The following is a 16,930-nucleotide window of genomic DNA, read 5'->3' as shown; positions in this document are numbered from 1 at the left end:
GGTGAGAGCTCCGGATCGGGCAGTTTCGCAGACAGAAGCAGCCTTTGTGTCCCTGCTGCAATGCCCTCCAACAGGAACCTCATTGCCGCGGCCTGGGAACGCGACTTGTTTACCAAAGCTGAGGGGTTCCAGTGAAAGCCACCGCTTTCTTTCAAAACAAGAATGGCCCCTGAAAAGGGAGACCTTCATGGGCACACCAGCAGCTGCCTCACCCTCCGCTTCCTGAGGCAGGGGTGGCCGTGGGGAGCGTGGCTGGGTGAAAGAGGTGGATGATATTTCGATGGTAACAGCTGCAGCCCCGCAAATTTATTCTGGGCTGAGGCCACTGTGGGCCTTGTTTTATCTCATCACCAGGCAAAAGCTTGGGATGGAGGCAGCTCCGAGGAGGAGTTGGCCTGCTGTCTCACAGAGACCCAACAAAGCCTGCCTTTCACAGCTGCGGGAGGTTTCATCAAACCTCTCCTCTAAATTAACCCAAAGTGCAATTTTAGTCTCATTTGCTGTTGTGATTTAACCAACTCTGATGACTATCTGGAAGAAAAAAATCCCAACATCTTGATGCTCAGACAGCCCAATCTGAAAACCAAATTCAATTTGTGCAGGAGAGGTTGTTAAAAAAAACAACCCCACGCTTCCTCTCCAGCCCTGACCAGCTTCTTCCCCCTGGGAAAGCAGAGGAGAAAAGTATGGAGCAAGCACTGTCAGCCCAGCTCACGGGGCAAGGGTGGAGCCCAACACTACCTTTCTCTCCTCCATTTTGGTGCTGACCAAACACCATTTCTGCTCCAGAAGTGCCACACTCTGCTCCGTCTTGGAGCCAGAGCCGGAGTCATCGCGGTTCAGCAGCATCAGACGCCCCTTGGCCAGCAGCTGGCTGTAGACATCCTCCTTGGCTTTGAGCTGGCTGTAGAGCTCCTGCAAGGGAGGTACCACCCAGGTGTTAGACAAAGAAAGAACTTGGAGAGGGGCCCCATGGCTTGTTGAGACTCAGGGTGACAAGAAAATTAGGTTCGGGGCAGGCAAAGTGACAGCATAGAAAGGTGGCTGAAGCACCATGATGTCTCCAGGCAGCAAGTGCAAAATCATCCATAAGAAACCAGAGAAGTACTCTTCTTCCCACCAGATACAGAAGGGAGAAGTTTTGATGGTGCCATCTGACAGCAAGGAGCTTGCTAAATTAAAAGCATTAAAAAAAAAAACAGCTCTCCTAAGAAATTACCATGTGGGCATTGAGTTGCTCCCGGGCAGTTTCTGGCAGACCTCCTGTGGGTTTTGATGCTGACAATTGGCTCTCCATCCTCGTTAGCCATAGGAGAAAGTCTTCAATCTCACCATGGAAACCCTGAGCCTGTTGAGGAACACAGAATGGGCTCCAGATCAGATGACATCACCCACCATTGATCCCACGCCAGGGTTAACGCTGCCTCTGCTTCAAAACCAGCTCAAGAGGCAGGGCTGGACAGGTCCATGGCATCTCCAGCATGTGCCTGGTCACTGTTGTGCACCTGGGCAGGCACTGAATCACTCTAGGACAAAGCTAAATGAAAAACTTGCATAAAAGTGTCTCCCTAATTCTTTTCCCCATCATTTCCCCCCAGAGCGATGAGGGCAGTGGCCTCTCGGCAGCTCTCTGTGGTACAGGGGTGGTATCCCTGAGGTTTCTCCCTGACCTGCTGGAGGGTGGACTGCAGCTGCTGCTCCCTCTCCTCCGTTTTCTGCAGCACTGACTCCCAGCAGGAGTTCAGCTTCTCCAGGCGGTTTCTCAGGCTGCTGGCATCATCCCCTGCACTCGACTCCAGGAGCTCGTTGCCAGCTTTGTTCACTGTCTCCACAGTTGCTTGGTGGGCCAGGACATCGTTCTTCAGCACCTAGGAGATGTGTTGGGCAAACGTTGGACACCTCTCTACAACCCCCCAGTTCATCCCTTCCTGTTCTCCTGGACTTGAACCAACTCAAACCCATCAGGAGAAATTAACTCCTGCCCCAGGAATGGGCTGAAACAGGACCTGGAGTGGCAACACTCACGTGATGCTTTGCGAGTTCAACCTCGATGACTTTTGGGTCTCCACTGATGGGTTTTTGGGCGTCCAGCAGCTCCTCAGTGTGGGTCAGCCAGGCCATCAGCTCTGCCAATGCATGCTGGAACTGGCCAAGGGCCAGGAGAGCAGCTTCTAACTTATGCTGGACAAGGACAGAGATGGGAAAAGGAAAGTTTAAGTCAAGAAGGAAGGGAACACCCCAGTGAGTTTCAACCCAGTGCTTTTGAGTGCCCAGATCTTCTCTCTACCTGTCTGTGAGCAATTTTCTCGCCCAAATTCTCCCAGAGATGTTTCAGCTCTGTCAGTGGTTCCTTTATGATGTCTCTGTCTGTCTCATCTGTGGCTTTTTTTAGCATCAGTTCACCTTGGTGATTAAGCTTTTCCATCTCAATCTGCTGCTGGTAAACCTCCATCTTAAACTCCTGCCAAAACAAGCAGGACAAAAACCAGAACAAAAATGAATCACTGGAGAACTAACTCTGAGATGCAGAGCAGGGGCTGGAGAACAGGTCCCACTTCACTCACGTACCTTCATCTCATTCATTTGCTCCTTCACCGTGCCGAGGTCAGTGCCAACAGGAGACATGTTGCAGAGTTTGATCACAGCATTATCCAGCCAGTCAAACATGGCCTGGAATGAGAATGGACACCATGAGCACAGGAACACCCCGCTGTGTCCTCCCTGCAGCCCCTCAGGGACACAGGATAAGTGTCATCCTGCTGCTTCATCCAGAAACGGAGAGCAATTTGGGAAGACAAACTCAACCAAATATTCATTGCAACAAGCTCCCCAGGGAAATGGTGGATTCCCCAGCACTGGACACTTTTAAGGCTCAGCTTGACCAGGTGCTGGGCTGTCTCACCTAAACTGTGTTCCCATCTAACAAGGTTGGACCAGATGATCCTTGAGATCCCTCCAACCTGGCATTCTATGATTCTATGGTCCACCTGCTCTTCCTCAGAGCTGGTCATTGAGCTCAGGCTCTAACAGAGCCTCCTACCACTCACTCAGATGTTTTCTGCAGACTACAATACACCTCCAAGGGAAGACCCACAGTGGTGTTCCCAAGGTCTACCCACTCCACACAAACAGCCCTGCCCCTTACTTGAAGTGTATCTTGGTACTGCACAGCTGACTGCATGGCTTCCTCCAGCTTTTCAAGCCTCTCCTTCCACATTTTGTTCAGATTTTCCCAGGCGCTGTTCATCTGCGGAACACAGGATTGCCCACAAAATTCGTTAGGCTTTTCTACCAGAGTTTCCACTTGCTCCTACCCGATGTTACCAGAAGGAGAGGCTGCTGCCTTGCCTACCTCATCAATGCTCTTTTTCACTTCTGGTTTCTCAGTTTCACCACAGGCAAAAATTAAATCAGTTCCAAGGAGTCGGATGAACTCCAGCTCTTCATGCAACCCATCCGTCTCTTCTTTAATAGTCTGTGTACAACACAGTGACGAAAAACAAATGGTTGTTATGATTTATTATGTTCCAAAATCACCCCATGAACAGGAGGGCTGCAGCATGGAGAACCTTCCTGCTCTGGTGTCCTGCCACCTGGCCAAAACACTGAAACCAGGACCAGGTCCTGCAGGGAGCAGATGGCCAGCCTGCTCACCAGCATTGCCACCGCCAAACTGGTTTGCTGCCACGTCTGGTGGCTGTGGCAATGCTGCTGCTGGTGGGGGGGACTAAAATAAGAACATCTGTATTTAGGCTGGAGTGCCTTGCTGAAGAGGTTGTTTACAAGAGATGTGCTGTTTACAGGAGGGTTTTGTCAACAGAAGAACTAGGTTTTGAGACTCCAAAGTCACAAACCCAAGTGAGGATGGTTATAAAAAGGGCAAGGACAAACTTAGGAAAACATAAAGAAGCATCCCTGTTCCTCAAGGTCTGAGTCAAGTCAAATCCACCTGAAGAGGATTTCACCCCTTAGTTGAAACAACACACAAATCCAAGCTCACCCAGCTTCACAATTATCCCTAGTCTGACCAAAATCTAAATATACACTTCCCACTCCAGACACCTCTGCTGAGGCTGAGAGCAGCACCATGCAAGTCTCCACATCACACAAAACAAGTGGGCACAAAACGCTGACCGCACGCTTGAGGAGCTTCCCAAAACAGGAGCAGAGAAAGTGTTTTAAGCATCATTTCCTTGCCTGGAAGGGAGAGTGGAGGTGGTGGGGAGGGAGCTGTGAACTCCACTTTGGGTACTTGCCTTGCAGCTGGAATTGCAATAGAATTCACATTTCATAAGCACTGCTACAGAACTGTTTCACAGCCCCTCCTGGCCATTCTCACACCAAAGATTTGTCCCAGCTGAGCTTACACATTGGGTGCAGACAAATTCCATACAGGGGAACAGTCCCACAGGCCTCACCTCAGCTGCTTCCACCTGCTGCTTGATGATGGAGGGGTCAATGCCTGGGCTCTCCAGGTCATGAACAATGTCCTGTGTGTCTTTGATGGTAGTCAGGAGCGCTGCCATGTCATACCAGAACTTCTCTGCGAGCTCCAGGACATCAAGGAACTTCATTTCACGTTCCTCTGTCCGAGTTTTGATGTCCTCCCAGAAGAAGACCATCTGATCCAACTTACCCTGGATTACTGAGGAAGGGAAGGAAAACATTCAGTGAGGAAGGAAACCTTTTTACAACTCCAAAGCATTCTGCAAACACTTCCCCCTCAGAAACAGCCAACAGAATATTCAAATATGAATTCAAGATGACCAAAACTATCAGAGCATTAACTTGGAGATACCGAGGGACATGAGAAACTCCAGCTTGCAGAAATAAAGCCTTTATGTATGTGCAGGCAAGATCAGGGCAAATTTGCCCACACACACTCCTCCAACAAACCTCTGTTCTGGCCACCTCTAGCGTAAAGTCTATGCTCACTCAGTCCCTGAGCTGGCCATTGAGCTGCCAAGAAAGGTGCCAATTAGTGCCAACTGTGTTGACAGGTCTTTTTGTCCTGGGGATGTTCCTTCCTTCCATTAGATGCTGAATCCATCCCAAAAATTCATTTCAGAGGGGCCACCAGTGGTTGCCACAAGAGACCGGCTTGGGGTGATGGGCTCAGCTAGGCTGAGCTGAACCTCTGCCTGAATAAATCCTTCTTTCTCCTCTGGCTGATACCACCCTGCCCGCTCCAGATGGAAGCAGGCACTGGATATCTCCGTGCAAAACACTCATTCTTTCTCCTAAGGCCAGGAGACCCTCTGAAACACTTCACTGGGACACCAAAAGCCCATGGTGACAGAGCCATGGGCTGGGCAGGCACTGGGCAGTGCTACCAGCCCAAACAACCCCTCCTGTTAAATCCACCCCGAGATACCTTTGGCTGCCAGGTCCTTGTCCGTTCCCTGCGATCTCCCAATCAGCTCCTCCCCGCGGCGCTTCAGAGCCTCGAAGGAAGGCTGCAGCTTCTCCAGCTCCATTGTGGAGCTTTTATTCTCACTGATGCACTCCCGGATCTTATCGACCTCGGCGGGGATGAGGGGGGGCACGTGCAGGCGGGAGGAGAGGCTCTCCAGTGTCTCCAGCATAGGCTCAATCTTGTCGTGGAACTGGAGGAGAGCAGCGAGGCCGTCAGGGTGGGTGAGATGAGGTTAAGCAACGCTGCCTCGCTGCCCCCAGGGGACAAACACCTGCAGCCTCCTGCCCGGGCCACCACTCTCCTCTGCTGCCAACAGCACTGACCATGCGGCAGCCACCGAGACCCCCAGAGCCAGGCAACTGCCAACCAAACACGGGGGGGAATTACCACCAGGTTCAACCATTTAAAATCCACATTTTTTGACCGCTCTCCTGCTTCTTGCGGACGGGCGGCTTAGTGAGAGAAAAGCCAATCCTGATTGTTTAGAGCATCTGGAAATTCCTCCGTATTTGGTGCTGATGGAAAGATCTCTGCTCGGGGGGATGCTGGCAAGAAACACCCCCCCGGCAGGGAGATGGTGGCAGGCTGCATGCACATGGGAGGAGAGCTGGGCTTGGACAAAAGCAGAACCAGAAAGCTGAGAGTGAGAGAGGAAGGGGGTCCAGCAGCCATTCTAATTATTATTTTAAAAAACCAAAGTCATCTTTGACCTTAGAGATCCCAAACCACCTTTGCTGGTGAGAAGAACAGCTCCGCATGCCAGCTGCCAGCTTGGGTCCCTCTCTGCAGGACACCAGCACTGGTGTTGGCCATGCTCCAGGCTCTGGCAGCAGAGGAGCAAGGTCCGGCTGCAAAGCTGCTCAGGGCATGATGGCTCAGCCAAAAAGCAGGAGCAAAGGGACAAGCCCAGCTAGAGCAGAAAGCTCTGTGCATCGGTGTACACTGGCCCAAAAGCAAAACCTTGGCTTTGCAGGAAGCATTCCCAGCAGAAGCTGGAGAGGAGGCAGCAATGCAATGAAAGCCATCTGAAAGGTGATTTCAGGCCCCCCCACCCCAAAATTAATTTTGAAGCATGTTCTGCTGAGCTGTGCACGGACCAGAAATAATAAAATCCAGATGTAAAAGAGAATCAGCCCAAAGAAAGAGTGTTAAGTGAAGCTCAGTGGTGGTGGGGCTTACCTCGGTGATCTGCAATGGTGGGAGGCGGTCAACACAAGAATGAAATGGGACCATGTGGGGAAGACGGGCACAGGCAGCAACACACACAGATAACACATTCCACAAAGGGAGTGAGAGATGAGAAGGGAGGGGGATGTGGGGGGGGAAAAACTCGGAGTTAATACAAGTGCAAACCAAGAGAAGTGACTACACAATACAGGAATTAAAAAAAAAAAAATAGAACAACACCCAGACGTGACACAAAAACCCAAACAACTGAGCTACACGGGGTGAAATCAAACACAGCTAGAAGTCATAAACCCTGCATGGAGAAACTCTTCATCTCCTCTCTGGACTTTAGCACCTATACAACCTCTGCCCTTCCTTTCCTATCTCTGCTCCTGCAGTCAATGACCTTCTCTGGAGATGCCCAGACCCTGGAGACAACCATTAACTCTCCCATACAAAGATCTCCTGTGGCACACACAGCTTATCAGAAGTGAAACTTATCTCTCCAAGCTCTTTAGAGTGGCTCTCTGGGCTCTTCCAACCTTGGGTGGATGCCAACTCAGCCCCTTTGAACGAGCATCATTACTGAGGCTGTAAAAATTTATGACCCTATTTACTAAGCCAAGATTCAAATGCTTTCTCCCTGGCTTTCACAGCCAGCAGCCAGCAGGAGGAAACTCCCCTGGAGGTGTCTGACCACGTTGTGCCTTCTCAAGGGTTTTATAATCGTAACACTGGGGATGGAACTGTGTTTCAAAGCATGTGGCTTCCTCAGGGGACTGTGAGAAGACAACTCAGCTCCTCTGCACCCCAACATACCTGGGTGGACTGGGAGACAGCTTCATCAAGCGCCAGAGCCCGGTGACACACCTCCTCCTTGATTTTGGCATACATGGCTTCAGTCCTCGAGTATTTTTTCTTCACCATCTCCCCTTCCTCAGGGTTGAGGTCCTTCAGCTGCGGCCCAATCTTCAGCAGCTTGTCAATATGAGGCTTGTGCTCAGCAATGGACTCTCTCAGTTGCTAGGGGATAGGATATTAAATAAAATTAGTCATTTGTTTAGAAATCTATTGAAAGCTGGTGTCTATTTATTTCATGCAGCACTCCCAGAGCAGTGATCATATCTTGCACAGTGGATTTCTTGACCCAGCATCTGCCAAGCACGTGGCACTCAGCTCTTCCAAACATGGCCAGAGCTCTGCAGGCACCGGCACATCCCCCAGTGCGGGTCCTTCCCTGTCACAGCTACCTCCTGACCTCCCCCATGGGGGACATGGCTGAGAAAACTGGCTTTGCAGCTCTCTACCTTAAAAGCACAAAGTGGTTTTCCCTGCCACAAGCAGGCAGGAGATGTGAAGGCAGCCAGGCTCCCTTGGGTGCAATCTGTGTGTTGGTAAGAAGTGTTCAAACATAACGTGATTTCCACACATTCATAGTATGCTTGTGGTACAGTAGCAGGGTCCACAAAAAGAAGAGAATGTGGGGGGAAAGAAAATCAGAAAAAATTAGAAAAAAATAGAAAAAACTCACAAAAAGAAATCAGAAAAGAATCACAAAAAAATCAGAAAAAAGATGCTCTTGGCCCTGTGAGGGCTGCATCTCCGCTGAAGGTAGAACCAATGGAGCAGGAGATGCAAACACCGTGTCCTCCTACCCTCATGTCCTCCTGCTGTTGCTTGAGCTGCTCATGGTCGATGGCTGGAGGGGGCAGCTGGGAGATGAAGGCTTGTGTCTCCTCAATCCATGGGTTCAGCTCCTCGTAGGTCTCCCAGAACTGGTTGACCAGGACCTGGGCACGCTCCAAGCAAGCGTAGCGCTCTGAGTTGAGCTGGCTCACGGCTTCGTACTGCTGCACCAGGGATTCTGTTTTCTCCTAAAAAAAGAAAAAAAAGAAGGAGCAGGGTTATAGTGAGGGATGTAAAAGGGCCCAGGAAAAGAGCCAGAAGCATGCTGCCAGCTGGATGAGCAGGAGATGTCTTTGGTGGCCTTCCATGTGCACAAGCTGTAATTCCAATTAAAGCAGCCTCAGAAATTTCCCCTATATCCACCCCCCATCCCCAAACACTGCAATAAAAATATGCAATCAAAGAGAGTAATAAGTGTAAAGAGATTCCTGCTAATGCTGCTGGGAATGACTAAAGATGGAATCGTTTTGAATTACATCAGGCTGGGGAAGGGCTGAGCATTCTCCTCTCTCCCCCATCAGAGTGAAGAGTAGGGGGGAGCTCACCTGGAGAACAGCTTTTTGTTCCTCCCCACACGTCCCAAAGATCTCATTGCGCTGGCTGAACAGCTCATCCATGGAGTCTTTGTGACGAATAATGTCGATGGAAAAAGCCTGCAGAAAGGAAATGTCCAAAGAAATGAAAGAAATCAGAGCTGAGCCCAACCTCTCCCCCTCCAGCCCATCCATGGGACCCTCCTGCCTGCACCAGAAGCAGAGTTTAGTGCTGCAGAGACAGCACAACACTCAGCACAAGTGTCCTGGGGCACTCTGACATGGGTTGAAAATACAGATTACTGCTGTGCTTTTCTCACAACTCATCTCCATCACCCTCCCTACCTGAAAACAGCTCTTAAAACGAGGTGCAGGTCAACTTCCACACCCAAGGAGGAAAAGCTCCAGCATCCTCTCATTAGGGAACACATTAACCTCCCAAATGATGCTCTCCAGAACTGCATCTACCAATAAATTTGCCATTCCCAAGGTCCACGCAATTACTAGCAGGAAGAGAAGCTGAGCTCACTTTAACTTAATGCTTGAGGGTTCAGGCCCCCTCCCTTGTTACAATGTCCGATTTTTCTTTTTTGTTTTAAAAATCCAATAAGCCTCTTTGCTGCCGAAGCTGGAAAGAAGAGAGCTGTTTATTTAAAGCGCACGTTCTTTCAGGCATGAGCTCATCTCAAAGATATAAAAAAAAAACCGAAACCCAAAACAACCCCAGAGTTTCTTTGTTCCATGTCTGGCTGGCGGGAGGGAACCCTCACTGCAAGGAACAATGAGCAAAAAGCCCCCTCATTAATCAACCCATACATTTGTCTAACCCCCTCCTGCTGCCAACGCCTGCAAGCCCCAGGCAGAGCAGCTTTGGTAGCCAGAGAAAACCTTCAGCACAAGCAGCTCCCTTGAGGGGAGGCCAGGTGGGAGCACCCGCCAGCCCTGGACAGCCCTGCAAAGGTTTTGGCTCCTACAAACAGACAGGAGGCTTTTTCCTTTAGGAGCCAAACACTTCATTTCTCTAAATCTTCTGCTTCTTTTCCTTTTGCTGACCAAGGACAAGCATTGTGCTCCTGGTGCTCCGGGCTCTCAGAGCCAATCCAGGGTAAAGCTGCATCCCCCAGCCCATCACCCAAACTGCATCCCCCATCTTTGCTTCCCATCCTATGCCTCCCATCACTGGCAAGCACCCACCTACCTTCTGCACCTGCAGCTGAGCTGTGGTCTGGTCTTGCTCCAGGCGGATGGGCCCCAGGGCCAGCAACTTCCGCTTGGTCTCGGCCACCCAGGCCAGCTCAGCATCAGCTGCCTGCTCGTACTGGCAGAGAGGAGAGGACAGAGCTGGGTGAGGGATGGGCAGCTGGGATGGAGCCCATGGCAAACTGTGGAGGGTGGGATTCACAGTAGGACCCCTGGGGATGAATGCCTCGCCCAGGTGTGCAGAGGTGGGGAGAAGCCCAGAGAAGCTGTGGCTGCCCCATCCCTGGCAGTGTTGAAGGTTGGATGGGGCTTGGAGCACCCTGGGCTGGTGGGAGGTGTCCCTGACCATGGCAGGGGGTGGGACTGGATGAACTTTATGGTCCATCCCAACCCAAAACAGTCTGAGATTCTATGACACCAGGGCGGACACAGGTTTCTGACTCCAAACTCCTCTCTGAGAGGAGCAGCAGCTGCTGTCCCACAGCTCCTGCAGATTGTTTTGAAGCATGGAACATCAGTGCAACACAGAGTACAGCAGAGCATGGTGGAGCAGCCATCCCTCCCTACCCATGGGAAAGGGGACAGCTCTCTTCTACACAGTGGTTTTGCTCCCACATTCAGCTCTGTGGAGTCAGTGCTCTGTAAGCCAGGGAGGGCAGTTACTCCCAGCTCTCCACAGCCTCCAGGCTGGGCAGAACAAGTTCTTTTTGTGAGGACTGCTCGCCCGGAACAAATCCCAGTGTTATCACAACAGGGGATGATGTTTTCGCAGGCCTGAGAGTCACCTGCCCTCAGTTCTACACCAACTCCATGACCCATGCAAGCAAAAGCCCACAGGAGGGATAACCAGGCACTGTGCTGGAGTTATCTGATCCAAACCCTACACAACGGGATGGGCCAGAAACCAGTCCTGCTGCCCCATGCTGCTGGTGGGGCCCATCTGTTTCTTGCCATTCCTCAGGGGGTTTGGTCCTCCTGTTGGGACACGCTCACCCACCCTTGTCATGCTGTGTGGGCTCGAGCAGTGCTGAGCTGCTAAATCCCACCATGAAAACTCATCAGGTGGCGTCACGGTTATGAAATTACCTGTTGAGACCTCTGAATAGCAGCATCAATCTCCTCCACCCTCTGCTTGATGGTGTCACTGACCAGCTTGTAGCGCTCGTTGGTGTCTGACACGAGTTTGTCCAGCCCTTCCCGGGCTCTCCAGGGAACCAGCTCCAGGAGAGCTCGGCTCACCTCATTCACTGTGTCCAGGATGAGCCTGTGCTCCATCACCTCCTTCTTCAGTTCCTGTGGAAGCACCCACGGACACGTGTCCTCAGCCCTCTCCAGCGAGCAAATCCCTTCCAGCTCCCACCCTTGAGCCCTCATCCCCCAGGTCCTGCTCTGCTGAGTCCCCACCTTTTGCCTCTGCTGGAACTGGGGGATCTGCTCGCCCGCTGGGGATTGTCCCCCACTGGAAACCAGCTCCTCCTCCACTTTGCTCATCCAGCTGGTCAGCTCCTCGTGTGTGGACTGGAATTTGGTTGCCAGCTGCCTAGCCTGCTCCAGAGTGCGCAGCGCCTTGGAGCTGGTGGCCGTGATGTCTGAGTAGCGGGTCTTGATTCCATCCAGCTTCTCCTGGATCAGCAGCACCTCCTCCCCTGTGAGATGGCACCGAAGGGCACATGAAGATGGGCTGGGGGTCTGCAGCAGCCACCTACCCCTCTCCTCCCCCATTTTAAACAGCTCATTTCATGCTCTGAAATGAATGCTCTGAAAACCAGTGCAACTTGGCAGCCTGGTTTTACAGCCATGAGGCTACTCTTAGAACTGAAATCTACCATCCACCTCCTCACTGGACAGGGAAGGAAGTGTCTTGTGAAACCTGGCTTTGCCACAAGCCCCAAGGCCACCACACCTAAGCTCTCAACTAACGTGCCACACAACTCCCAAAAAAAAAAAAAAGTTCCTGTTCACTCTTTCCTGCTGTTCCCAAGAGGACAAGAAACTGAGAGCCAAATTCTTTGTAATCACTCTTCCTGCTACACAGCTCCCACAAGGACTGAGGTCCCTACATCTGCTCTGAGCAGACCACATCTGAAGGAAACGCATCGCCTCGACCTTTCTTCCCACTCATAAACATCAACTCCCACCCACGTGGCAACAGCAACAACTGCTCAGTATGGGAAAAGTGATATTAGGAAAGGGCAGGGGGTATTTTTAACCTCTTTCCATGTGGTTTAAGCAGCTGGATGCAATGAGAAAACCCTCCCTTGTGTCACAGGGCTGCTTAGAGCTCAGCACAGCCATGCCGGTGGTGGGAACCTCCTGCTCATGAAGCTGCAAGGTCAAGACTTGGGACCAACCAAGTCAAACCAAACCTGAAGCTTGGTTTGTGGTTTAGCATCCAGGTCTGGATGGAAAGAGTATCCAAAAGATACGTGGGAGTATCCAAAAGGAAATTGGGCCTGAGGGAGAACAATCTCCCCCAGACAACGTAACACTGCAGAGCATGGACTCCCCAGGGAAGACCATGTGAAGGATGGAGTGGCTTCCCAGACCCTCTATGTTGGTCAGAGAACATTCAGATCTTCACATTACCTGTGGTTTGCTTCAGGAGAGCTTGACCATTTCTAATGGCTTGGTCCACATTCTTTTTTCTGTTCACAATTTCTTCATTCAAAGCCTGGAGAGAAAGGCAAATTGGGGTCACCCTTCTGCAAGCAGGTCCCTGAGCTCTGCTGGCCAGAGATGTTAAGCAGAACAGGAATTGCTCCTGCTGATCATGGGAAGGGTGGACAACAGATCTGATACTTGTCCAGTCAACCTTCTCCTCCTACAGGACTTACTGGGACTTGTGAACCCAAAGGCCCAAATCTTAGAGCAAACCCAGCCCAGCCCACCAGATATGTGTCACCAGCCCAGCACCAGATATTGCTCTTGTATTAGACATAATCTCACTCTTGAGAAGTGCTTGCCCAGCCTCCAGGGAGAGGAAGCAGAAGGCTTCCCCAGTGTGGCCACCCTGCCTTGGAAAACCCACCAGACTTTTCAAGTTCTCATTCTTGGAACCAGCATCCAACTTCCTAAAGGCACAGGGTGGCCAAGCTTGCTGAGACAGTGTTCACAAAGCAGATGAATCATTTGAAGTTTCCCCCCCCCTAGCCCCTCCCGGGAAACCCTTTTTTGGGGCCACACTGGTTGTTTTTGAGTACACAAAATCTCTTTACACTTCTCCCAGCTTTGAAGACAAACCGGCAGCGGGAACAAACTTTATGAAATTCAAGTCAGACCAGAAACGCAACCAGAACAAACGCAACAAAACCAAGAGAAAAACAGAAGGAATAAACGGAAAATACCAGCTGGTCAGCATGCTGCTTCTGCAGGACGTCCCGTTTGTAATCCTTTACGGATACCGAGCTGAGCTTGTCCTCCACCTCAGCCAGCCAGTTGAGCACTTCCACCTCCTCCTCCCCAAAGAGCCTGGCATTAGCCAGGGCCTGCTCCAGCAGCGCTGCTTTCCGGCAGCACCGCTCCCGGACATCCCCATAGCAGCTCTGCAGAGTTTCTAATTTCTCTGTCAGGAGCTTCTGCTCAGGGGCAGAGCTGAGGGAGGAGAGGGATTGCCCGACCCCGACCGCCCGAGAGACGTCGGCTGCGTGGCTTTCTATCTCTTCCTCTAGAGCCTGAATGGCGGGAGGATAAAATGGAATAACAGAAAGAAAAATGAGTGGTGAGGGGGGGAAATAAATTATGAGATGGATTCCGTAAAATTAAAACATAATCGAACGTAAAAGGGGAAAAGGAAACAATGAATGCAACTGAAGGAACAAAGGAGACATGAAACCCAAACAAACTGCATCAAAATAAAAAAATGTTTAAAAGGAACATGAAAACAGGGATGGTTCTTCTGGCCACAGCCAGATTTGCTTTGCAAGGGACAAAGACATTGATGTAATAGTTAACCCGCACCAGCGGGTGAGGGTTTGCAGCCTTTGCTGTATAGGAAGCCTGGAAAACTCCTGCAACACTTGTTTGTACCCAAAACCCCCTTACCACGGCAGAAACACCCACCTGAACAGGACCCAATACAACCACCTCCATCAGCAGCTCCCTCCAAGTCCCTACCTTGTGCCGACTGATCTGCTGCTGGATTTTGGAAGTCTGGGTACCAATGGGCTCAGAGTTGGCCAACTTCTTCTCTGTCACCGACAGCCAGTCTGACACGGGCTCTGTGGTCTCGTGGAACTGCTTTGCCAGGACCAAGATGTCCTCCAGCTGCTTCTGCCTATAGTAAGGACACAATAAACCACTAAGGAGCAGCTCCCTGTTGGAGCTGGGCATGGGAAGCAGCTCTGAGGGATGGGAAGGGGAAACCAGAGCAGCAAGGGCAATTGCAAAATAAGCTTTTTCCTGCAGCTGTGCCTTTAGGGTCAAGTCTAAGCTTCAAGGAGGCAGCAGAATTGTTGTTCTGCTTTTCTTCCATTCCTGTCTCTGAGATCCTATAGTGTGCTCAGCTTGTGGCCAAGCTCTTGGTGTTTCAGAGCTGTTGAGTTTCTGGCTCAAAGGCAGCCTGACACGGGTAAAAGTCTTAGATGGACAGTCCATCTAGTTGGCAGTGATTTAGAATAATGAGATGGTCAAATCTGACCCTCAGAAATGACTTTATAACCTCAAATATTGGCTTATGTAGCAACGAGCAACTCGTAAACAAGATTCAAGCAGCAGAAAGGTGTCAACAGGATGTTGCTGCTAGAGCTAAATGTTAACGCTTAAAGGTATAAAAATAACATCCAACCCCTGCAGGGAATTTATTTAATCTGAGCTCTTCCCTGCCATTGTAAACCACTGCTATCAACTCCACCTCCCAAACAGCCTTTGATTTCTCATGTTTTCCAGCTGTTTCCATGTTTCCAGGATGTATCTGCACAGACATCTCCGCCAGCTGCCTGCATGTTGTCACCCCGAGCTTTGGGGCACCGGGAATCTCTGGATGAGCTCACTCTGTGTTTCTGGTGTGTGGTACAGAAGCCAGAACCTCCCCTACCCCTCACCTGGCAGCTGCCCGGCCCAGCAGCCCTGCCCAGCGCTGCTCCAGGCTCTCCAGTTGTCCCACGATCTTCTCCTGATCCGCAGGCTCGGCTGACTGGGCGATCCTGCTGCCCTCTGCTTGGATCATCTCCACAGTGGCTTTGCGATCATCCAGGAGCCTCTGGAGCAGCTTTAGCAGCAGCAACAAGACAAAGGAGGGTTAAAAGTTACCAGATTGGATCAGCAGAAACATTTTGAGCCCGCAGAGAGAGCATATCTCTAATTGTGGCTGAAAACCACAGTCAGATGGGGCTGAGCCCAAAGGCAGCCCTGAAGGACAGCCTCTGCCATCAAAACCAGTTCAAAAAATAATAATAATAAAGTAATATGCATTAACTTTCTGTCATCCCTGAAGTGGCTGGGCAGCTGATCAGCGTAGGTCCCTTCTAACTGAAATGTTCTCTTCTGTTCTATTCTAAAAGAGGTTCAAAGCACTTCAGGGGCAGAGAAGTTTTCAGAGGCTTCCCCACCACTCACCCTAACCTTATCAAGATCAAGTTTTCAACTTTCACTTTCAATAAATTTCCTCCTCAAAGTCTCGATACGTCAGACCAAGCCTCAGTAAGGATGCATTTCTAAAATGTTTTACTGAGACCACACTTGAACTTTCCTCCAGCAGGCGCTGACCTGAGCTGTTATCTCTGCAAACACCAGCACGCCTTGGGTCAGGTCTTACAGTTTGTACATTCCCTTTGTCCAAACACCCAACCTGGTACCTCCAACACTAGCTTGCTCCTGACATAGCAGAATTAGCCAGCACAAACAAAACTTTGGGCTGGAAAAACACGGTCAACCAGCAAGACCAGCAGCAAACTTCAAGAGGCAATGGGACAAATAAAGTAACGCTGGAGGTTTAGAAGTTGGAGATAGCAAGTGTGGGCTAACAAGCTGCCTGGTTATAACATTAGGATGTGGGGAACCAGAAGATCCAACCATGAAAGAAGGAGACTTGTGGAAACCCCAACTTGTTACAAGACCCCCAAATACTGACTGGCTGTTCAAGGCTTCCCCCTCCCACTGGACCACTCCTTACCCTGTGCTTGCTCACCTTCTGCTCCTGGATCTGGGCTTTCACCACCTTGTACTCAGCAGAGGGAGGTTTCTGGTTGGAGATGAGCTCCTCGGTGTCTGCCAGCCAGCTCAGTAAAGGCTCCAGAGCATCCTGAAACTTCCCACAGTGCAACAGGGCCTCCTGCAGCTGAGCAACTCTTTGGGCCACCTGCATCCCAAAAACAACCACTGCATGGTCAGGATGGTTGATGCATTAATACTGGAGCCTCAGCTCCCTGCTGATGATCCCCTTCTTCTACCAGACCCCAACAGGGCCAAAAGAAACCTGTTCCAGCCCCTTGCCATGCTCTCACCTTCTTGTTGAGGGTGTTCCAGCGGGTGTTGATTTCTTCCATGTCATGCTCCAGCCCTTGGACATCACAGTTTTTCCCGGCGCTTTGGATGAGTCCTTGACCAACTCCATTGACTTGCTGTAGTTTTAGCTGAAGAGGATCCACTTGTTCCTTCTGGAAGAGCTGGAGACAGGAAAAAAAAAGGTGTTTAAAACCCATAAGCTGCTCTTACAGCTCCTCTATCCTTCAACAGCTGCACTAGGCTTCCTTCTCTAGAGAAGATGCAGTAATTACTTGCAATGATTTTATTATTTGCGCAAGTTTGTCTCAACTCCTCCCTTGTCTTGACCTGGTAACACTGATGTCTCAAGCACTGCTTGGTGCAGACCACAGCTGAGGATCTTTAAGAATCCACCTCTGCTTCTCAATGGGTGAATCCCCTTTTTCCAAGCATCGGAATGAGGTGGAAAGAGCAAATCGGGGAATAAACAAGACCAGTGCCACTGGTC

The 16,930-nt window shown here is 50.7% G+C and overlaps 1 protein-coding gene across 1 annotated transcript in view; it reads right to left on the bottom strand.

Moving 5' to 3' along the window:
* Nucleotides 1-16,930, bottom strand: part of MACF1 (microtubule actin crosslinking factor 1) — a 121,835-nt gene that overhangs the window by 15,659 nt on the left and 89,246 nt on the right. Inside the window, 23 exon segments of the mRNA XM_030464250.1 lie at nt 742-915; nt 1,220-1,348; nt 1,671-1,868; nt 2,026-2,181; nt 2,288-2,461; nt 2,569-2,670; nt 3,146-3,247; nt 3,353-3,475; nt 4,419-4,645; nt 5,375-5,606; nt 6,596-6,604; nt 7,403-7,606; nt 8,239-8,457; nt 8,815-8,922; nt 10,001-10,120; nt 11,089-11,295; nt 11,407-11,648; nt 12,589-12,673; nt 13,347-13,673; nt 14,116-14,275; nt 15,042-15,208; nt 16,127-16,297; nt 16,443-16,604. Of these exon segments, the coding sequence (XP_030320110.1) occupies nt 742-915; nt 1,220-1,348; nt 1,671-1,868; nt 2,026-2,181; nt 2,288-2,461; nt 2,569-2,670; nt 3,146-3,247; nt 3,353-3,475; nt 4,419-4,645; nt 5,375-5,606; nt 6,596-6,604; nt 7,403-7,606; nt 8,239-8,457; nt 8,815-8,922; nt 10,001-10,120; nt 11,089-11,295; nt 11,407-11,648; nt 12,589-12,673; nt 13,347-13,673; nt 14,116-14,275; nt 15,042-15,208; nt 16,127-16,297; nt 16,443-16,604 (3,798 nt within the window).

This window comes from Calypte anna, chromosome 23, assembly GCF_003957555.1.
Source record: "Calypte anna isolate BGI_N300 chromosome 23, bCalAnn1_v1.p, whole genome shotgun sequence".
Taxonomy (NCBI): domain Eukaryota; kingdom Metazoa; phylum Chordata; class Aves; order Apodiformes; family Trochilidae; genus Calypte; species Calypte anna.
The sequence above is the reverse complement of the archived record's forward strand: the minus strand, read 5'-3'. Positions and strand labels throughout refer to the sequence as shown.